The sequence below is a fragment of the Zea mays genome, chromosome 7 (genome assembly GCF_902167145.1).
Source record: "Zea mays cultivar B73 chromosome 7, Zm-B73-REFERENCE-NAM-5.0, whole genome shotgun sequence".
NCBI lineage: Eukaryota > Viridiplantae > Streptophyta > Magnoliopsida > Poales > Poaceae > Zea > Zea mays.
The window spans coordinates 84,860,989-84,884,063 of record NC_050102.1 but is presented as its reverse complement, the minus strand read 5'-3'; the positions used below and the strand labels follow the sequence as shown (position 1 = coordinate 84,884,063).

The 23,075-nt window shown below is 44.3% G+C and overlaps 3 protein-coding genes and 1 long non-coding RNA gene across 5 annotated transcripts; all 4 read right to left on the bottom strand.

Moving 5' to 3' along the window:
* Positions 1-2,187: 2,187 nt before the first annotated feature.
* Positions 2,188-6,447, bottom strand: LOC100217302 (UDP-Glycosyltransferase superfamily protein). 2 transcript variants are annotated; one of them, XM_020540342.2, is made up of 2 exons: positions 4,589-6,447; positions 2,188-4,453 (listed from the first exon to the last, which is right to left on the bottom strand). In XM_020540342.2, exon 1 carries the CDS (start codon positions 6,133-6,135, stop codon positions 4,636-4,638), a length of 1,500 nt encoding a protein of 499 aa, XP_020395931.1. In that variant the 5' UTR covers positions 6,136-6,447; the 3' UTR covers positions 2,188-4,453; positions 4,589-4,635. The 2 variants fall into 2 exon arrangements, with proteins under 2 accessions (XP_020395931.1, NP_001137122.1); NM_001143650.1 differs by having other exon boundaries at positions 2,189-2,478; positions 4,589-6,188.
* LOC103633975 (probable mitochondrial-processing peptidase subunit beta, mitochondrial) lies at positions 6,439-9,240 on the bottom strand. The gene is made up of 7 exons (XM_020540937.3): positions 9,227-9,240; positions 8,988-9,139; positions 8,749-8,857; positions 7,854-7,952; positions 7,451-7,516; positions 7,246-7,353; positions 6,439-6,876 (listed from the first exon to the last, which is right to left on the bottom strand). Exons 2-7 carry the CDS (start codon positions 9,116-9,118, stop codon positions 6,790-6,792), a joined length of 600 nt encoding a protein of 199 aa, XP_020396526.1. The 5' UTR covers positions 9,119-9,139; positions 9,227-9,240; the 3' UTR covers positions 6,439-6,789.
* A 1,329-nt stretch (positions 9,241-10,569) lies between these two features.
* Positions 10,570-12,824, bottom strand: LOC103633973 (fumarate hydratase 2). The gene is made up of 7 exons (XM_035961233.1): positions 12,811-12,824; positions 12,367-12,435; positions 12,233-12,263; positions 11,377-11,526; positions 10,952-11,062; positions 10,790-10,873; positions 10,570-10,596 (listed from the first exon to the last, which is right to left on the bottom strand). The coding sequence occupies exons 1-7, from the start codon at positions 12,822-12,824 to the stop codon at positions 10,570-10,572; spliced, it is 486 nt and encodes a 161-aa protein (XP_035817126.1).
* A 193-nt stretch (positions 12,825-13,017) lies between these two features.
* LOC109940920 (uncharacterized) lies at positions 13,018-14,281 on the bottom strand. The gene is made up of 2 exons (XR_002263661.1): positions 13,624-14,281; positions 13,018-13,257 (listed from the first exon to the last, which is right to left on the bottom strand). It is a non-coding gene; the product is annotated as an uncharacterized lncRNA (long non-coding RNA).
* Positions 14,282-23,075: the final 8,794 nt, after the last annotated feature.

The window sequence follows — 23,075 nt, the reverse complement described above, 5'->3', positions numbered from 1 at the left end:
GCACATCACGAGGTCCCCAAAGGGTCTTTGGTCATCAGCTGGAAGTGCCTCCATGGCCAGCTTGATGATGTTAGTGGTGGAGATCTTGGTGTGATCCTTAGAACCGGACATCTATGGGTCGATTTTTAGCAGATCTAGACACCTAGTCCCCAGCGAAGTCGCCAAAAAGTGTGTTGGCACCGATCAGGGTGCCAAACACGGGAACGGACCGCCTGGCGGGGCTCTCTGCGAAGGTGCGGATGGTCCGCGGCACAGGGCCGGACGGTCCGCGACCTAGCGCAGGAGCGGCTCCTCTGCACACTTCCGAACGGTCCGAGCCTAGGGCCGGATGGTCCGCGATAGCGCAGAGGGTCTTCTTCTCCACGAAGAACCCTAGAACTCGCCCCAGGAGAGATCCCGTCGAGGGGGAGAGTTCCAAAGGGTTGCTCTGGGTCGGCAGGCCGCCCGGTGCTCCTCTAATTGGCGTAGATCCAAGTAGAGATTGTTGTGAAAGAATAAACTAGATCTAATCCTAAGGCTAAGTTACTCCTACTCCTAGGAATTGGGAGAAGGAAAAGGTAAACTGGTAAATAGATTTGATTTGATCGATTGTGGGGGTTTACTCGGTCGTAGCCCTTCATCTATATAAAGGGGGAGGTCTAGATCCGCTACAAGTCGTTTCCCGAGCTAATCTCGGGTTTTAGCTAACAAACGTAGCAAGAATCTCGAAACCCTAATTGGCTCTGTGCGTGCGCGAACCTTCCGCGCTACTGTCGCGGACCATCCGCCCTGCCTATTTTTGTGCTCAATAGAGGCTACGCTAGTGAGGGAAGTGGAGGGCAAGTGAATAGAGTAGAGGGGGTCAGAGCTGTCATAGCGAGCGAGCACAGCACGCGTGGGGAGGTGGTGTATGCTGAACCCCCAGGGATCGAACTCCATAGAACAGTGCCCGCCTAAGGATGCACTAGGAGGAGAGGGAGACAACAAGGGCTCGATCGCTAGGGAGGTGATCACAACACGTGGGAAGACAAGCGGTCCAGGCATGTGACGACCCGCCTGAGGATGTAGCTCGACGCAGTCTCGGAGAAAAGGGTTCCAGGCCGGATGGAAGGACACGAAAGTGCCCCGGACAAGCTGGCCGTCATAAAGTAAGACGCGCATAGTGATCCCGGCGGAACTAGGCGGAGCTAGGAAGGAGGGGGTGCTGGCAGCCAGTACGAAGGTGGGGCCAAAGGGGCTAGGGGCCATGGGAGCAGTGGAAGGTATGGGTGCTGCAGTCAGAGGAGTAGGGGCAAGGACGGATGGGGGTAGGTCGTACGTGGTGGCGCCGTAGGAGTAGGGGATGGGTACCGCCATGGAGGGAGCAGTGCCGCGCCGAGCGCACGGAGGCGAGAGGCAAGGAGAGGACGACCGAGGAACAAGTGAGGCGCAGTCGGCAAGGTCGTAGGCCTAGAGACGATGACCGAGCAGGGAGAGAGCAGCGAGGCGAAGACCACCAGCGAGGTGGCTGGGGGCTGCAACTGCTCCGGCGACGGGCGGTGCCGACGGAGCTGCATAGGGCGGGGAGAGGGCTGCCAGCCGGCGGTATTGCACGGGGCGAGGGCTGCACGGGGCAGGGGCGCGACGGCTGGGATGGATATGTTCAGGGCTGCGCACCAACGGGATGGGACTGCGCGTGCGCTGGCTGGAACGGACCGTGCGCCGTCGGTAGGGACCCGCGAAAGAGACAACGGCAGCATGGAGATGGTCTCGACGGGGCGGATCCGGTGGGTCTGGATGCCCGACGGCGTGGGGAGGCGCGACAGCGCGATGGCCAGCAGGTGGCGCGACTACTGGCTTGACCTGCAGCGCCACGCGCGACCTCTAGCGGGTGGATGGTGACGGCTGGCGTCCTAGCTCCCACACCTGGGAGGGAGGGAAGGGGAGCAGCAACGAGGGAGGAAGGGGAGGGCCGACGACCGGAGAGATGGCCGGGGGTCGGCGGCGGCTGTGGGATGGGGTGGGAGAAGGTAAAACTGGCTCTGGTACCAAGTTGGAATGTGAAACCCTAACCCTAACTAGGGTTGGGATATATATATATATATATATATATATATATATATATATATATATATATATATATATATATATATATATATATATATATATATATATATATATATATATATATATATATATATGTTGGACCAGGCCCATTACACAAGGATGTGACGGTAGTTACAAGGGGCTAACCCCAAAACCTTGATGGGTACTCTAACAAGAATCAACATTGTTGTTGTAAGCAACAAGACTCCTACTCTCATCGAGAGGATGATACTACGAGTTGGGACAATTTTTCGTTTATTTCTCACACACTACTCAAATGTCATACTACATACTAAAGCACAATGTTGTCCTCTAGATGCTATAGTGCAGTCAAAAACTACAGCACAAGGTGTTGATGTCCTAGCTGCTATCCTCCACACCTGCAGTCCTCCACAACGCAGCAAGACTTATGTCCTGCAGTCAAAAAGACTAAGATGTTACTGTTGTTGTCCTTCCCACAGACCACGAGACTCATTCCAACAGTTATATGGTACCCAAAGAACAGTAAAATAAATGTATCACTAGTCATAGTAACAGACATATTAGTAATACTTGGTGCAATACACAAAGTGAATCTAGCCAATGTACACCAACCAAAAGCTCCAAATGTTCTGTGTATAGAACTTGGTGTTGACCTAGTAAAGAATTTAATCGTTCCTTCATATATTAGCAAATTAACTAACGTAAAAATGTGTACTGGACCACAACTATGAAATTGTGACAATAACAAAGAAAAAGAAACATTGCAATGCAAAATATAAAAAAAAACACGACCTGCAGGGGGTAAGATGCAATGCAACATATAGAAAGCAAAATAACTGCTTCAATTCGATTGAGCCCTTCGGATGAAACTACAGTAACTACCCTTCGGATGAAACTACAGTAACTATACGCATAGAAAACTTCATAGTTTAAATAGGAATTCCTTATCATCCAAAAATAAAGAAGAAAAAGAAGCCATTGCAAACAAAAAATATTAAAAGGCTAATCACAAAAATTCTGAATTGTTAACTTGTTAAAATATGCTATGCATATGCTACCACCTTAGTTGTCCAGGATCCTCTCGTGCTATATTAGAAACCGACTCCGTGAAAAGGCGTACATTGAGTCAGGCATGGGAAAATAGAAGTTAGGTGGCAAATATAAAAGGGGCACTAACAATACAAGTTTTGCTGGAACATTTAGTCATATGAGACATGGTTGATAATTCGATTCTGCAGTCGGACGTCCCTGATCAACACCTCTGGAAGCTCTCTTCTTCAGGAACTTATAGCAGCAAGTCGACCTAGGATGCTATGTTTGTTGGAACTATTAAGTTTTCCCCTCGGAAGCTAGTTTGGCAGAGCTGGGCACCATCCAATTACAAGTTCTTCATGTGGCTAGCCACTAACAACCACTGCTGGACCTCTGACAGGTTAGCCAAGAGAGGATTACCTCACCAACTTGCATGTCCCTTTTGTGACCAAGCTGAAGAAACTATACACCACATACATGTGTGCTGGCAAGGGAAGTCTGGACCTGGGTGCTTCAGAAGCTTCATCTTACAACTATAAACCCCCCAGACTCTTCTGGTAGGATCGTTCCTTGGTGGAAAAGGGTTGATAGGGGGCTCCCAAAGAGTCTTCATAAGGGTTTTAACACCCTATTTATTTTGGTTGTTGGGAGCTCTAGAAACATAGAAACGCTGGTATATTCCAAGGAATTCGACCAGCAAGGCAAGCTGTCATCTAATCTATTAGTATTGAGGGGCAGATGTGGTGTTTGGTTGAGGATAGTGGACTCCAAGGCCTCCTCCAACAGGCCTCTGCAGAGTCCTAGCCTTAGTCCTGATCTGCCAGGGTGGTGCGCTTTTTCATGCCTTTAGTTTGTAATCCCCCCTTTTTTCTGTGTTGGGTTATTACCCTGAGGGGCTCCTTTTGCCTCTCAGTGATGTTTATACTTTCTTTCTTAATGAAATGACACGCAGCTCTCCTGCGTTGTTCGAAAAGGTTAGAGATAAAACAGAACAGGACTGTATGAGTCTAGATCATTTAGAGTTGATTAAGATATCGTAACCAAGTAAGATTCCTCTTGTAATAGGTGTCTCCTGCCTGTATAAATATATAGCCTCACCAACCCTAGAGGTCAAGGTAAGCAATTTAATATCCGGGTGTCTTCTTTCAAGGTAATCAGAGCCACCTCCTCCGTCTATTAGCCGACATTCTGACCAAGAGCAAGTTGTCATCAAACTCACTAACAACAAGATCCCATGGCATCATCTAGCTCTGCAGTACTGACGCCTCTCCTAGGGAAAAGCTCAACAAGACCAACTTCGCGCTTGTGGACGTCTGATGTAAATGCAGATAGGCTGCTCAACTAAACTCAATAAAAGATTTTTTGAGATCTTAATCTGCAACGAATACAATTAAGATCGAAGCCTCGAATTAAAACTTAGCCACACTAGTACTACGTTAACTCAATCGCAAGGAAAGGATATGTATGAAACTTTGGGAAAATTAATGAGCAAGAATAGTGTTATACATACATATGTGGAATTCCATGGTGCATGAACTTTCTAGTTTCACATTGTATCTACTCATTTGTCAACTGAGTGTGGATAAGCACTTGTTGTATCTTTTCAGCAACAATCCTGGCAACAACTTCTGGAGAGAACCTCTTTATCATGTCCTCCCTTGCCTTCTTCCCCTTATTCCTTGCCTCATCTCTATCATCAACGACATGTCTCATTAAATCCCTCAGCCGAGCAACTGATGGCTCAGCACATAGGTGGCCCTTGAATGGCCCTTCCGTCACCTCAGTCAGCCTGTCTACATCCAATGGATACCCATTCTCCTCAGTCAGGTACTCTGTTGGACCTGACCAATTAGTCACAATCACAGGCAGTTCCATGGCCATTGCTTCAACCACCGGTCTGCCCCAGCCCTCACCACGGGTTGGCAGCACAAATGCATTTGCAGCTTTGTACAGACTTGGAAGAACAGACTGAGGGACATGCTCATTGATGACCCGGATCTCACCCCATCCTTCCATGGGCATCTCAATTCTGGATTCTACAACAAACCTGCTGATTTTCCCACTGAAGTTTGTGTCAGAGTGGTAGGCATTGATTAGAAGATAGAGTACGACGTCATCAGCTCCAGAGAACTCCTGCAAGAATGCTCTCAGCAGCACATCCCAGCCCTTCCTATGTTCCCATTTGAACACACTAAGAAACACAAAGTCCCTGCGTTTGGAGTCACCATTTTCAAATCTCGAACCTTCAGGCTCCATGACGGACACACCAATCGGCAAAGGAAGAGCCACATGCTTGGCAGGATCAAAGAAATTGGCATCCACAGCCTGCACCACCTTGACAACTTTGGTACGATCCACACCGCTCTTCACAAAGGTTGACACATGGAAATCGGTAGGCACCCATACAGCATCCATCTGGTTGCACCTCTTGACATGCTCGGGCGAGACGCGGTCGGTCTCGAACATCGTCCGGCCAATGACGAACACAGGATCGTCGTACCCGGTGGGAGGGCACGGCAGGGCCTCGTACATCGGCGGGTACCACGCACCAGGCTCGCTGTGGCAGACGACCACGGCACTGGAGAGCTCGCAACGCGCAGAGGCGAGTCTGTACGCCAGGTGCTTAGATCGCTCGGGGAGGCCGAGCCAGAACTCCGGCGAGTCGAGATCGCCGTGGTGCGCTATTGCGAGCGAGAAATTATTTTTCCCAGCGCCAGCGGCGGCGGCGTGCGCGTCAAGCGCGGAGACGTAGGACCATGCCTCGGAGCAGTACCCGCCGCCGGAGGCGAATGGGGCCATCCATAGAACACATGGTGTGCGTACCGCGCCGGTTGCTTCGTAAGCTGCGTCAGGAGGTGGCGAGGAGCGGAGAATGGAGGGCCTTGTTCCAAAGAGAAGGCGGATGAAGCGGCGGGGCAACGGGTTGTTGGATACGCCCAAGAGGAGGGCAACGGCGACGGCTAGGAGTGGCGGCCCCAGGAGGAGGACGGGGCGGCGGGCGTTATGCTTGGGTTCTGGAGGGGGTGTTTGGGTCGGAGCTGAGCCTGGCCCCGTCATGGTGGACGGAAGGAAACCTAGCCCGCGGCGAGCTCAACAATCCTTGGCCGGGCAGATCGGCGGTTGGCAAGCCGCATCGAGGTGAGAGAGAAGGGGGCTTAACTTAAAACTAGGTCAGTGCCCGTGCGTTGCAACGGGATCATATAATAGCTCGAGTGATGGTTTGCCGGACAACAGCGGCAGAGGAGCCATTATAGCTTAGTAAAAACCTTAGTTTACAAGGGTTGGGAGCAGTACAAACTGCTTAGTTCTCGCAACAGTTACCTGCTCTATGTAATAACCTTCCAACAAGGTTTAAAAAAATTGCACAAGCTAAAACTGTACCATCTTTACATATAACGAGCCACATCAAATTATTTGCCAAAGTAAAAACCTTCCAACAAAAGATGGAACGGTAAGGGTCATGACTCATTGTAAGAAAAATAACATAGGCTGACCACCCAAGTAAGCCACGTCAGTCGAACCTGCCTATCATTATTGGCAGATTTGTGGATTCTGAGCAAGAAAAGAAATAAAACAAATTATGAAGAAGAAAAAAACCTCTGTCGCAGCAAGCGATGTGCAGTGCTGAGGCCTTGATATACAGACGCCGTAAGAGGCAAATTTTATCTTTGTCCTTGCACACCGTAAACATGGTACACCGGCAGATTGATCTTAGTAACGGAGCATGTAGGTCCGGCGTCTGAACCAGTTGTAGTCTGGAAGTCCTTGGATCGGTCCCATCGCAGCAATAGCAACATCCTGAAACAAAAAAAAGCAAACAAACTAAATATTGCTTTCTCAAGCCTGATAGGAAATAATTCAAAGAACACGTTTTTGTTTTTTTCCAAACTAAGTTACTGGTGACAGTAGAAGTTTAGCGTTGAAATGCATGCTGAAGAGACATGATTGTCTTCAAATCATCCAATTGATTGGTTGTAAGCATAAGAAGCACAACATGAAACCATACAATAATCCTATCGCTAGAGGTCGATCACAAAAACATCATGATATAATGCTTCACAACAAAAGGGGTGCATCTTAAGCCCAGCGAGAAATCGGGCTAGCTTTTAGAGTTCACCAGAGAAGGAAGCATAAAGATGAAGGTTGTAGGTTGGCAAAAAAAAGTACCTGATCAAAGATGAAGCGGTTTGCAACACGCTTCACAGTGCTTGCATCAACATCATCTATTCTTGCAAAAAGCTCTGGGGTAGGAATTCTTCGTCCATAGGTCAGCAGCTGGAACAGGAGAGGAACGAAAAAAAGTAGGTGCTGATCACTAAAATTTGGTGTAAAATAATTGGTTGGACATCAAAATAATGGAGCAAAATAATACCTGGCGGCCAATGTCATCGACAACAGCAGTTGAACCATCAAGGTGGAGTTGGATTGAGGACTTCAGCTGAAATTGTCATCACAAAGCAATGAAAATGTGAGACCGTCTCCAGCAGTTCACTTATATGGTCACATAAAACACAGTTTTGCACTGTAGATTGCACTATTCGTAGACTGAAGTTTGAATATGAAGGTGGGGATGAGTAAACTGCTGGAGATAGCATGATACTATGCTGAACGTATGCCAGCATATTAATGAAAAAATTATCATCAGGCTATGATTGTCTCTCAAGCCCAAAAGAAAGAGAACACCATACATCAAGCTTTGTAGCATGCAGTGTCTAAGTAAACTGAGATACAATATGGGTATGACAATTTTCTCCCATAACAACTTCAAACATTACCTGATTACGTGCACGGATAACATCTTCCTCCGTAACCCGGTATGACAATTTGCTCATCTCATGCATAATTGCAAAAGCCAAATCATCCAAGCAATCAGCCTGAAAAACAAGTTTGCAAGGTCAAATAAGATCAATGGTCACCAGGAAAAGGTTGACAAATAAGGCATACTATTGCACAAAAGCAACATCACATAGTACCAGCAAAAATTAAGGTTTACAACAGATTAGTGGGAAATAAAACTTGATTCAGCATTGAACTGTGGGATGGGCAAGCTATATTAATAGACAAAAATAAGTCTTCTTAGTTTAACTATTCTGCAGTGGATTTACCAAGTACACACACACACGCATGGGGGCTCAGTATTTCAAATTGAAGTACAAAACAAAACTCCCTCTCTTTATTGTTTACATGGAGAAAAAAGAACCATCATTTTGATATGTAAATAAAGATCAGAAATTCAGAATGAAGCCAACTTTCGTCATCAAAATTCAAAAACTATCAGAGCAATGGCAAACAAAAATGCTAACTCCTGGTTTCAATTGCAACAAGTGTAAGGGGTTAGAATTGTGCCAATAACATTGTTGTCACTAACAGACCCAACTGCAACACCTTGTGTAGCGCTTATATACAAGTTTATGTGAGCTGGGAGAATTTAATAGGAAGAGAAGGCACAACACTAAAAACATACTTAGAGAATGTAGATAGTGTGTATCTAAGGTATGTTTATTTGTCTTACTTTTCGAGGAATTTTAACAAATAAATTAGTTGCGTTTACACATTTCTTTCATGTCTACGGATATGGATGGCATATATAACTACACAATATGTATAGGATAAAATATTATTTCAGGAAATTTATGGATACTTCACCAAAGGTAGAAATACAACAGTAACCTTAGCAACAGCATAGACACCAAAAAGACCAGTGTCCTTGTAATTCATGTTGAATGACATTACACTCTCAGCAATGTCATTGATTGCTGCTTTCTGTACAAGCTCCGAATTGTAAACAGTAAAGCAGGGTAACATAGCAAAGATATGGTCAGTAACAGAATATGGAAAATGAGGATCAGGCCTGTACACACTACACATGATAGCGAAAACAAAGAACAAGACAAAAAGAGTGAACTTACCCCATGTGCTTTCCTCCACCAGCACTCTTGTTCCATGAACCAAGCATTGATTGCATAACCATCAGTGCAACAGAATCAGGATCTACCCATGATGCTCCATTGAAAGCAACAGCAAATTGAGCAAGGGGCATGTCATCGTCAATGATTCGAACCTACCAAGAGAGCATACAATGGTGAAATAATGTGGGTTCATGACAAATAGCACAACTAAGTATAGAGTGAAAATTTGCAGAACCCACCTCAGAACCCGTGATTACACTAACACATGTGTTCTCTAGTTTTAGCAAATGCTATTAAACCTAGAACGTGATTACACTAACACATGTGTGACCAGCTTGCTCGTGGCATTGGTCGCAATTTTAATGCTTTAAGCATCCATGGTGATAAATCACAGGCTGAAAGAGATAATGTTCTCAATCAATTTCGAACTGGCAGGGCTCCAATATTAGTAGCCACAGATGTTGCTGCTCATGGACTTGATATCAAAGATATCAGATGAGGCTTATTTGATTGTGAGATATTAAATCCTTAAAGTATTTTAGTGTCCAACTGTCCAATATTACCTTACTGAACACTGACAAATTTCTGTTGCTCATTTGTATTGCACAATGTGTTTTTTCAGAGTGGTAATTAATTATGACTTCCCAACTGGGATAGAGGACTATGTGCATCGCATAGGGCGTACAGAAACAGCTGGCGTTACTGGAGTCTCGTAGACCTTTTTCTCTAAACAAGAGTGGAAACATGCTGGTGATTTGGTGAAACTCTTGCAAGGTGCCAACCAGCATGTCCCTCCACAGTTGTGTGACATGGCTGCACGCAGTGCTTCTGGAGGTCCAAGAAACCAGGCTGCTGGGATGAGTCGCTGGGATGGGCCTGGTGGTAGTCGTTTTGAACCTGGTGCTGGTGGCTCTGTTGGTTATGGTGGTGTTAGGGAGGGTCCTGGAGGTTTTGGTGGTCGTGAGGGCCCAGGTGGATTTGGTGTCCAAGAAAGCCCAGCCATGTTTGGTGGTCGGGAAGCCGCAACCCAGACAGGCCGGTCACAGGGTTATGACAGAAGAAGTGATGGCAGGAGAATTAGTAGGAGCAGGAGTCGCAGCAGGAGCTGGTCACACAGCAGAAGCCGCAGCAGGAGCTGGAGCCATAGTCGGAGCTGAAGTAGTAGCCGGAGTCGCAGCAGAAGCAAGAGCTGTGACCATGGTTAATAAATAAGACAACAAAAGATGATAGAATAAATCCTACCTATGTAGTGTAACCACTGAATTCTTGGCCAAGAGTCAATGGGGTGGCATCTGGGTATGTGTACGCCCAATTTTAATTATGTCTTTAAACTCAACAGTCTGCACAGTCAGGTTAGCTGATCCTACACATTAGCATTAGCATGTACAAATTGGTATGAAGTGGTCACCAGGCTATGGGTTACCTAATTAACACCTAATTATTAATACGAACTTCAATCAGGAAAAGAATTAAGCGACTCTAATGAACTGCTACAGAACTTGTACAGAGTTAGGAGCCACACTATGTAGTTCTTGTACAAGCAATGCCGAAATATTAAGATCTTTGATGATTTTCTAAATTTCTAATGTTTCAACTTCAAGCTGAATCCCTAATAAGCAGATGGATATAATCAATAGGCACAAATTCACAATAGGATAATATAATATTAATAGGTTATGATATAGTTATACAAAAGGCAATTAACAACTAACAAGCATAGTACAAAAACAGTCATAATATAATTATGGAAGGCATTTGACAAGCATAGTAAAATAATTCCTAAGGAAAGGAGAAGTTAATACTTTCAAATGAAGTGAATCATGCAACTGTTGCAAACTTGGGATAAACCTTGAAAGTATCTCAACGACCGTCGCTATATGCATTACCTGGAAATGTCAACGCCATGAATAATAAACATCTGCAGCAGTAATAGTAATAGTGAAATAAAAATAGTTAAAGCTTACAGTGGGAAATGTATCATTTGAAGATTGTGACCTATTCACATGGTCATTTGGGTGCACATACTTCTGACCGCCCTTGTGTCCAAGGATCTCAGATGCCCTATTTGCAATTACCTGAATTCAGAAAAGAGATCATAAACAATATAGCACAGCTGGCAGAAACATGCTAGGTTCACAATAAAATTCACATGAACATTAGCTTACAGGAAAACTAAATACTATTTTGCATAGAGATTAGAGAATTAGAGATAATCAGCAGAGTGGAGCACAAATGGAGGTTGGTTTAGTTTACCATGTGTTTGGACACTGAAGTTTAACTTTTCACACTTTAGCAGGGACTACCATTCCAAACAACAGCTATACTACTTTAAAATTGACGTTTTATGGAAGATTTGAGGTAAAAAATATTGGATTTGTAGGACACCAACCTCATTGGCATTCATGTTGCTTTGTGTGCCACTGCTAGTTTGCCAGATAACAAGTGGGAAGTGATCATCTAACTTTCCCTCTGCGACCTCCTCAGCTGCCTGTATTATGGCCTTCCCTATTGTTGGATCAAGGCCATAGTCCATATTCACCTTCAAAAGAAAAAGGAAAAGGTATCCATTAATCCATACATAAATGATAGTACTTCCAAGTAGCCTACAAAATACCAAAGTGAAATGTTAGAAGTATATAGAAAAGTTCGAGCTGGCACTAAATAACTGTGTCTAATGTGATCTACAGAGCAATCTGAAATTGATAAAAAAAGTGAGAGCCACTGTGGATTGTAGACGAGGGAAACCATCTGATTATATTACAAGACTTCATTCTCTGAATCAATATGTTCTTGTTCTTGCGGATCTTGCTCGAGAAAAGGTACCACTACTACTATGCTGGAAACTATGACTGTGGCCCTAAACTTCATGTTCATCATCATTTTGTCTTCGTGTGCTTTTACAATTCAATATGAATAGGTAAATACCCGTGCGTTGCAACGGGAAAAAAATAGTGGAACAATAACATATGTAAACCATATATTGTATTGTAAATCAAAATTAAGTTGCCTCTAGAACTTTGTAGTAGTCCTACATCTTTTAAGATATATAGTTAAATACTCGTGTGTTGCTACGATTTCTATATATCATTTAAGTATACTTTATTTAAAAACAAAAACCAAGAGTGATCTTTCATAGATCATTGAAGTTTAGATACAACTTTATTTATAAACAAACTCATGTAAGATTATAAACATCAAGTGTCTTTCTTTGTATGATCTTTGAGTCCGTTTTTGCATGAGCTTACTGGCACAAGGAAAAGAAAATTCAATATCAAACTGATTGAAAGGTATATAATTATCATTAAAATTGAAGTGTGAAACTACCATTGCAATTGAACAAAAGCTCATACTTCAACAAGAAATCCCATGATTTGCTAACAGCATCTTACGTGAAGCTTCAGCAACCATTTGCTTCTTCACCTTCTTTTGGCTCTTCATCCTCTTCAACCTATGAATCAAGAGGGAGGTTACATCAGTCAAATAAATGAAAAGGCCATACAAATTCATAGATCAAAAGAACTGGTATGGTCAAGAGGATAAGCAAGAAGCTTTGTCAAGACTCTACCTCAATAATTCTTGATTTTTCCTACCTGTATATGGGGAAAGACACAAACTGAAAAGTCTGCGAACTCATACTTATCATCAGGCTGTAGAATACATATTAATGTAAGGTTACTATTAAGAAAGAAAAAGCATTTCATGGAATATCACAAGAACATATCAACATACTGTTATGAACAGTCTAATCTAAGTTCCACATGTAAGCATTTTATCAAGACCAGAGTCTCTTCCTTGATGAAATAAGACCTACTGTCAGCCATACCTTCCCACACACATTGATTATCTAATTTTGGACTTTTGGTGGACACCACAACCTACAATTCTGGTTGACAAAATGTCAACTTCAATAATGGTCTAAGCTAGTACAGAACGAGTAAAAACACATTCCATGTAGAATTATTTAAGAAAAAATCATCTAAGAAACATCTCAAACATTCTTTGCAACAAGAAAAGCCAAGTAAAAACCAACACCAAACTGACCAACATGACAACATCTGCTTTAGGGAGTTCAGAAACACGGTGAAGCACTGGATAACGTTCGATGAGCCTTGGAGTTGATTTTAAGTATTTTAATGGCTACCCCGGTGGCATATTGGCGCCTGGCATGTGCTTTGCTTGGGAAAATTCACGATATAGCATGGGAGACTCTGGAAGGGAACCTTATATTGTAGCTCATAACCAACTTCTGGCTCATGCTGCAGCAGTTCAACTGTACAGAGGCGAATACCAAGTACAAATTTCATTTCCTAATTGGTGTTACTTTCAGCAACAAACAAATAAAAAATGTTGTGTAATAAACGTAACAAAATGCATTCCAGTCGTTCGAATTTCAGTAATTAAATAAAAAAAACGTTGTCAAATGCCATATCACATCCTAAAGCAATATCGGTCCTAAAGCGATACATGAGAAAACATGCAATAAGTTATGGCGCGACTGATAGTAGCTCGTCACCAAAACAAACAGGTTAAGCAATTGATGCATAAATAGCAACTGAACTTTCTTTTAAAGTTCCATCTTATTTACCTGAGACGGCAGCAAGGGAAGGAGGTGAGGATTAGCATGAACCAAACATACCTTGTTTTTTGGATAAACTTTCTCCTTGTAGGCTTGTACCATGCTGACCTACAACAAACCGAAATGGCTAATTTTGCAACAATAAACTGAAATAAGTAGCATGCCACTTTGCACATTAAAAATAGTGTGTATACTTTGAAACTTACAAGCAAAAAAAGTTTACTAATGCATAACACAAACATGTTAACTATTACTACTAACAAAAATAGAGATGAAATTCAAACAGTGAAGCAATGTAATGTAGAAGCACAATGTAATAACAAGCCAAGCGGTTAGGCTTGATTCTAGTGCATGCCGCCTATTTTTCCAAATAATAATTGGGAAGAAACAATACTATAATTGTCTAATTCTCTTAAACAATTGCACTGTAGAGATCCCGAACAGATCATAAGCTGCAATAGTATCTTCTACAAGTATCTTGGTGCACGAATCATACTTTAAAACTCAACTAAGTGGCTTGGCATTTATTTTTACACGTGCATACTACATAAATAGTAACCCAAAGAGTTATCTTCAGATGATGCCATGTGAGAGTAGTAAATGGACAACCTATTCAAGTCCTTTCTTGGACAATATTTCTATGTAGAAATGATACACATAAGGGTCCTAAGCTAAAATTGTAGCACAGAAATATATTTGACAGCCAAAGATGGTAACGATGAGCAAATTTGCAAGAACCACAATAGGCTATCAAGAATTCAAGTGAGTTGGGACTATCTGTAAACAAACACAACAACTAATGAAAAAAATAAAATTGTATAACGTGATGGCCCCCTCTTCATCCAAGTCGAAGTCCAAGTCTGTGACGGATGATCTATCATCAACGCTGACCAAGCGGGGCTGCTTCTTGCTCCCTTCCCCTGCCTGTAACACTGAATTATCACCCTGATTCCCATTTCATGTGCAACTGCATTTACCGACCAGGAACACTGGCACGACATGCAGGAACTCTACCAATGTCTTCTATATAATGCTGCATGTTGTGTCGTCACGCAAAGCTGATCCATGGGTCCAACATGTCAAACTGGTGTGCAAAGCTAACAGCTATTGGAGTGGTTAAAGTAATGAGATTTTACACAGCTCACTATACAAGTAGAAAAAGAAATTACTCCCTACCCTATTCTTCCACTCTTTTCTAATTCCTTAGTCCAAAGTGAAGACCTCGATAAGATTTCAAGGCCAATGCAGAGCTACATATTCATGCGAGAACATGGAAATTGTGACGCAAAACTGAATAACAATTCATTAAAAACAATTTTCTGTAATTATGGCTAATGGCAAGAAAACAAGTTGAACCAATCTGTTGTCAGAAAGAAATTCATGACGACAGGCCACGCAAAGTACCTTGCCCATGTAACACTATGTCACCGTGTAAAAAGGGGGGCATGCAAAGATGCTACACAAACAGAACATTATTTAGGTACATTTCAGTAAATGATTTTAGTCGTCCAAATCCATATCTAAATTGCACATGTAATACTGTGTCACCACCTGCAGTAAAAGCTAGATAATTCATCTTCGCAACAAGAACACTGCAAACAGGGAAAATAAGGATAAACACAAAGTGGTTGGTTTCTCACGCATATGGCCTCGTCGTCGCCTCATCGTCGGTTTCAAGCGTGCAGGTCCTCGCCGGAGCTGTGCCTCTGTGGTCAATGCAAGCTGCGGGGGTGGGAGACAGAACAAGGGAGGAAGTTGAGGCTAAGGTTCACGTCAACGAGGGTGTACCCAAACCCAAGCAAGCGCCTGCAAAACAAGCATCCATACCGAGATTAAAGGTGCGGTTGTAGCCCTTGATGAAGCCGAGGATTTTGTCGTCGAAGTCGAAGCCGAGGTTCCAGATGAGGGAGCCGTAGCCGAAGACCCACAACACCATCGTGCAGCCTGTGGCATATCTGATTCCCCTGCGGAAACAGATGGAGAGACGAGAGTCAAAAATCCACCGTCCCAATCCGAACAAACCATGGTCGCCACCGCGAAGACGAGAACCCTCGGGAAAATGAAATCCCAAACACCAAAACCCAATGCGCGCGGGGGAGTATTGAAAGGGAAATGTGCCCTTGGCCCATTTCTAAGTATTTTGGTGATTGAGTGTCAACACAAGTGCTTCAATATGAATCAATGCCCATGGATGAACAAAGTGCAAATCTTCAATAAAGGTATGTTTCTAAGTCTTAGTACATTGGTTTTGTGTACTAATATATTTGTCTAAGTGTTAGAAACAGATAGAAGAAGAGAAGAGAAGACTTGGCTGTGTACAGCCAAGGGGCTGTTTCGGTCTGGGGCACCGGACTGTCCGGTGGTGCACCGGACAGTGTCCGGTGGTGCACCGGACAGTGTCCGGTGCGCCAGGCTCCCTCGGCCGAAGAGCCCGCTCTCGGGTTTTTCTCCGGCGACTTCGGCTAAAATTCACCGGACTGTCCGGTGTGCACCGGACTGTCCGGTGAGCCAACGGTCGGCCGGGCCAACGGTCGGCCGCGCGATCGGCGCGCGACACGTGGCTGAGCCAACGGTCGGAAGGAAGCACCGGACTGTCCAGTGTGCACCGGACTGTCCGGTGCGCCAGATCTGCAACGGTCGGCAACGGTCAGCTTCGCCATTTAAGGAAAGGAATCGGGCACCGGACACTGTCCGGTGTGCACCGGACTGTCCGGTGCGCCCGACGACAGAAGGCAAGGATAGCCTTCCTGATGTGTTCTCAACGGCTCCTAGCTGCCTTGGGGCTATAAAAGGGACCCCTAGGCGCATGGAGGAGATACCCAAGCATTCCTTGAGCACTCTTGATCACTCACACATCAATCTCGCGCACTTGTTCGACATTCTAGTGATTTGAGCTCCGTTCTAGTGTGCTAGTCTTTTGAGCTCAAGTCTGGGTCTTGTGTGTGCGTATTCGCTGTGATCTTTGTGTCGTGTGTGAGTTGCTAACCCCCCCTTGCTCTGTGATTCTCTGTGAACATCTTTTGTAAGGGCGAGAGGCTCCAAGTTGTGGAGATTCCTCGCAAACGGGATTGAGAAAAGAAAAGCAAGAACACCGTGGTATTCAAGTTGATCATTGGATCACTTGAGAGGAGTTGAGTGCAACTCTCGTCCGTTGGGACGCCACAACGTGGAGTAGGCAAGTTTTGTACTTGGCCGAACCACGGGATAACCACCGTGTCATCTCTGTGATTGATTTCTTGTGGTTATTGTGTTTTGACTCCTCTCTAGCCACTTGGCCATAATTGTGCTAACACTTAACAAGTTTTTGTGGCTTAAGTTTTGAAGTTTTACAGGATCACCTATTCACCCCCCCCCCCCTCTAGGTGCTCTCAATTGGTATCAGAGCCGTTCTCTTCAAGAAAGGGACTAACCGCCCGAAGAGATGGATCCTAAGGAGAAGGAGTCCTTCGTCAACGAGCCAAGGGATGACAAGTCCAATGACTCGGGCTCGGGCCACAAGCGAAGAGATGGGAAGAAGAAGAAGACAAGACGCATCAAGGAGATCGTCTACTACGACAGCGATGAGTCCTCTTCTTCCCAAAAGGACGACGACCACGACAAACAAAGGAAACCGGTTAATTCTAACTTTTCTTTTGACTACTCTCGTATTCCGCAAAGTTCAAATTCACATTTGCTTTCCATTCCACTCGGCAAGCCCCCACACTTTGATGGGGAGGACTACGGATTTTGGAGCCACAAAATGCGTAGTCACCTATTCTCTCTCCATCCTAGCATATGGGAGATTGTAGATAGTGGAATGCACTTTAATAGTTCGGATAGTCCTATATTCATTAATGAGCAAATCCATAAGAATGCACAAGCTACTACTGTTCTTCTAGCCTCATTATGCAGGGATGAATATAATAAAGTGAGTGGCTTGGATAACGCCAAGCAAATCTGGGATACCCTCAAGATCTCTCATGAGGGAAATGACGCTACCTTGCTCACCAAAATGGAGTTGGTGGAGGGCGAGCTCGGAAGATTTGCTATGATAAGGGGAGAGGAGCCAACTCAAACATACAACCGGCTCAAAACCCTTGTCAACAAGATAAGGAGCTATGGAAGCACGCGATGGACGGACCACGACGTCGTCCGCCTAATGCTCAGGTCATTTACCGTTCTTGATCCTCATCTCGTGAACAATATTCGTGAGAATCCCAGGTACACGATGATGACGCCCGAAGAAGTACTTGGAAAATTCGTGAGCGGGCGGATGATGATCAAGGAGGCAAGATACGTCGACGACGCGTTGAACGGTCCACTCCACGAGTCTCAACCCATTGCTCTAAAGGCAACAAGGAGCAAGGAGTCGCTACCTAGCAAGGTGGCGCAAGTTGAGGCGACCGGGCTCAATGATGAAGAGATGGCTCTTATCATCAAAAGATTCAAGACGATGCTGAAGGGTCACAAGGGGCAGCCAAGCAAGAACAAGACAAAGGGGAAGCGCTCATGCTTCAAGTGCGGTAAGATTGGTCATTTTATCGCTAACTGCCCCGATAACGACAGTGACCAGGAACAGGGAAACAAAAGGGAAAAGAAGAAGAATTACAAGAAGGCCAAGGGCGAGGCGCATCTCGGCAAGGAGTGGGACTCGAATTGCTCCTCTTCCGACTCCGACAATGAAGGACTCGCCGCCACTGCCTTCAACAAATCGGCTCTCTTCCCCAACGAGCATCACACTTGCCTCATGGCAAGGGAAAAGAAGGTAATCACTCGTAATGCTAATACTTATGATTCTTCTAGTGATGATGAATCTAGTGAGGATGAAATTGATTACTCCAGTTTATTCAAGGGATTGGATAGAACTAAGATAGCTAAGATTAATGAGCTGATTGATGCCTTAAATGAAAAGGATAGAATCTTAGAGAAACAAGAAGACCTTTTATATGAAGAGCATGATAAATTTGTTAGTGCTCAAAATTCACTTGCTCTAGAAGTTAAAAGAAATGGAATACTTTCTTGTGAACTTTCTACTTGTAATGAAACCATTTCTTCTTTAAAAGGTGAAATTAATGTTTTAACTGCTAAACTAGAAGTAGCAAGTAACTCTTGTGTTGAAAATATTACAATTTGCACTAGGTGTAAGGATTTTGATGTTAATGCTTGTAGTGAACACTTAGTTTCAATTTCAAAACTAAATGATGAAATGGCTAGTCTTAATGCTCAACTTAAGACTAGCAAAAGTGATTTTGAAAAACTAAAATTTGCTAGGGATGCCTACACGGTTGGTAGACACCCCTCAATTAAGGATGGACTTGGCTTCAAGAGGGAAGCCAAGAACTTAACAAGCCATAAGGCTCCCATTCCCGCCAAGGAGAAAGGGAAGGCCCCTATGGCTACTAGTGCTAAAAGGAACCATGCCTTTTTGTATCATGATAGAAGACAAACTAGAAATGTAAATAGAAGTTATGATGCTTTTGATTCATATGTTTATGATTCTCATGCCATGTTTGCTCCTAGTTCTTCTTATGTGTATGATAGAAATGTTACTAGGAGAAATGTTGTTCCTAAAAGAAATGTTGTTAGGAAAGTAGTGAATGAACCTTCTACAATTTATTGTGCTTTGAATGCTTCCTTTGCAATTTGTAGAAAGGATAAGAAAATTGTTGCTAGGAAGCTAGGGGCAAAATGCAAGGGAGACAAAACTTGCATTTGGGTCCCTAAGGATATTTGCACTAACCTTGTAGGACCCAACATGAGTTGGGTACCTAAGACCCAAGCCTAAATTTGCCTTGCAGGTTTATGCATCCGGGGGTTCAAGCTGGATTATTGATAGCGGATGCACAAACCATATGACGGGGGAGAAGAAAATGTTCACCTCCTACGTCAAGAATAAGGATTCCCAAGATTCAATCATATTCGGTGATGGGAATCAAGGCAAGGTAAAAGGGTTAGGTAAAATTGCAATTTCTAATGAGCACTCTATCTCTAATGTGTTTTTAGTAGAGTCACTAGGATATAATTTACTATCTGTTAGTCAATTGGGCAATATGGCATATAACTGTCTGTTTACAAATATAGATGTGTCTGTCTTTAGAAGAAGTGATGGTTCACTAGCTTTTAAGGGTGTATTAGACGGCAAACTTTATTTAGTTGATTTTGCAAAAGAAGAGGCCGGTCTAGATGCATGCTTAATAGCTAAGACTAGCATGGGCTGGCTGTGGCATCGCCGCTTAGCACATGTGGGGATGAAGAACCTTCACAAGCTTCTAAAGGGAGAACACGTGATAGGTTTGACTAACGTGCATTTCGAAAAAGATAGACCTTGTGCAGCTTGTCAAGCAGGTAAACAAGTGGGAGGAGCGCATCACAGCAAGAACGTGATGACCACTTCAAGACCCCTGGAGCTGCTGCATATGGACCTCTTCGGACCTGTCGCCTATCTGAGCATAGGAGGGAGTAAGTATGGTTTAGTTATTGTTGATGATTTTTCCCGCTTCACTTGGGTGTTCTTTTTGCAGGATAAGTCTGAAACCCAAGGGACCCTCAAGCGCTTTCTCAGGAGAGCTCAAAATGAGTTTGAGCTCAAGGTGAAGAAGATAAGAAGCGACAACGGGTCCGAGTTCAAGAACCTTCAAGTGGAGGAGTTCCTTGAAGAGGAAGGGATCAAGCACGAGTTCTCCGCTCCCTACACACCACAACAAAATGGTGTGGTAGAGAGGAAGAACAGGACGCTCATCGACATGGCGAGGACGATGCTAGGAGAGTTCAAGACCCCCGAGTGCTTTTGGACGGAAGCCGTGTACACGGCTTGCCACGCCATCAACAGGGTCTACCTTCATCGCCTCCTCAAGAAGACGTCGTATGAGCTACTAACCGGTAACAAACCCAATGTATCTTACTTTCGTGTATTTGGGAGCAAGTGCTACATTCTAGTGAAGAAAGGTAGAAATTCTAAGTTTGCTCCCAAAGCTGTAGAAGGGTTTTTGTTAGGTTATGACTCAAATACAAAGGCGTATAGAGTCTTCAACAAATCATCGGGTTTGGTTGAAGTCTCTAGCGATGTTGTATTTGATGAGACTAATGGCTCTCCAAGAGAGCAAGTTGTTGATTGTAATGATGTAGATGAAGAAGATGTTCCGACGGCCGCTATACGGACCATGGCGATTGGAGAAGTACGGCCACAGGAACAAGATGAACAAGATCAACCTTCTTCCTCAACTATGGTGCATCCCCCAACCGAAGATGACGAACAGGTACCTCAAGTGGAGGCGCTTGATCAAGGGGGAGCACAAGATGATCAAATGATGGAGGAAGAAGCGCAACCGGCACCTCCAACCCAAGTTCGAGCGATGATTCAAAGGGATCATCCCGTCGACCAAATTCTGGGTGACATTAGCAAGGGAGTAACTACTCGGTCTCGATTAGTTAATTTTTGTGAGCATTACTCTTTTGTCTCTTCTATTGAGCCTTTCAGGGTAGAGGAGGCCTTGCTAGATCCGGACTGGGTTTTGGCCATGCAAGAGGAGCTCAACAACTTCAAGCGCAATGAAGTTTGGACGCTGGTGCCTCGTCCGAAGCAAAATGTTGTGGGAACCAAGTGGGTGTTCCGCAACAAACAGGACGAGCACGGGGTGGTGACGAGAAACAAGGCTCGACTTGTGGCAAAAGGTTATGCCCAAGTCACAGGTTTGGATTTCGAGGAGACTTTTGCTCCTGTGGCTAGGCTAGAATCAATTCGTATCTTGCTAGCATATGCCGCTCACCATTCTTTCAGGTTGTACCAAATGGATGTGAAGAGCGCTTTCCTCAACGGGCCAATCAAGGAGGAAGTGTACGTGGAGCAACCCCCTGGCTTCGAGGATGAACGGTACCCCGACCATGTGTGTAAGCTCTCTAAGGCGCTCTATGGACTTAAGCAAGCCCCAAGAGCATGGTATGAATGCCTTAGAGACTTTCTAATTGCTAATGCTTTCAAGGTTGGGAAAGCCGATCCAACTCTTTTTACAAAGACATGTGATGGTGATTTGTTTGTGTGCCAAATTTATGTCGATGACATAATATTTGGTTCTACTAACCAAAAGTCTTGTGAAGAGTTTAGCAGGGTGATGACGCAGAAATTCGAGATGTCGATGATGGGCGAGTTGAACTACTTCCTTGGGTTCCAAGTGAAGCAACTCAAGGACGGCACCTTTATCTCCCAAACGAAGTACACGCAAGATCTGCTAAAGCGGTTTGGGATGAAGGACGCCAAACCCGCAAAGACTCCGATGGGGACCGACGGACACACCGACCTCAACAAAGGAGGTAAGTCCGTTGATCAAAAAGCATACCGGTCAATGATAGGTTCTTTGCTTTACTTATGTGCTAGTAGACCGGATATTATGCTTAGCGTGTGCATGTGTGCTAGATTTCAATCCAATCCTAAGGAGTGTCACTTAGTGGCGGTAAAGCGAATTGTTAGATATTTGGTTGCTACGCCTTGCTTCGGGCTCTGGTATCCAAAGGGGTCTACCTTTGACTTAGTTGGATACTCAGACTCCGACTATGCTGGATGTAAGGTCGATAGGAAGAGTACATCAGGGACGTGCCAATTCTTAGGAAGGTCCCTGGTGTCATGGAACTCTAAGAAACAAACCTCCGTTGCCCTATCCACCGCTGAGGCCGAGTATGTTGCCGCAGGACAGTGTTGCACGCAACTACTTTGGATGAGGCAAACCCTCCGGGACTTTGGCTACAATCTGAGCAAAGTCCCACTCCTATGTGATAATGAGAGTGCTATCCGCATGGCGGAAAATCCTGTTGAACACAGCCGCACAAAGCACATAGACATCCGGCATCACTTTCTGAGAGACCACCAGCAAAAGGGAGACATCGAAGTGTTTCATGTTAACACCGAGAACCAGCTAGCCGATATCTTTACCAAGCCTCTAGATGAGAAGACCTTTTGCAGGCTGCGTAGTGAGCTAAATGTCTTAGATTCGCGGAACCTGGATTGAACTGTAGCATACATGTGTTTATACCTTTGATCATGTTCATTCTGCATTTTGTTGCTTATTGTGGTGCTCAAGTTGTACAAACACTCCCTGGACCTCACAAGTCCGTTGCAAAGTGATGCACATGTTTAGGGGGAGATGCGTTACAACTTGACCCTTTGAGACTAACCATGTGATTGAGTTTGATGATTTAGTCTCGAAGGAGGATTGAAAGGGAAAAGGTGGACTTGGACCATGAAAGGCTTCCACTGCACTCCGATGAGAGGGTAATTACTTCCAAGTTCATCTCATGAACTCTTATTGCCATTTGCTCTTAATTGAAAATTTTGGTGAGGCAATGGGGTTAAAAAGGCCAAGATTGATCCCGTTTCGGTGCTTGATGCCAAAGGGGGAGAAAATAAAGGCCAAAGCAATAAATGGATCAGCTACCACTTGAGAGATTTTGAAAATAGTAGAATAGAGTTTTTGTGAGTTTTTGTTTTGTCAAAAGCTTTTATTGTCTCTTATTGTCTCTATTGTCAAAAGTTGACTTCTTGT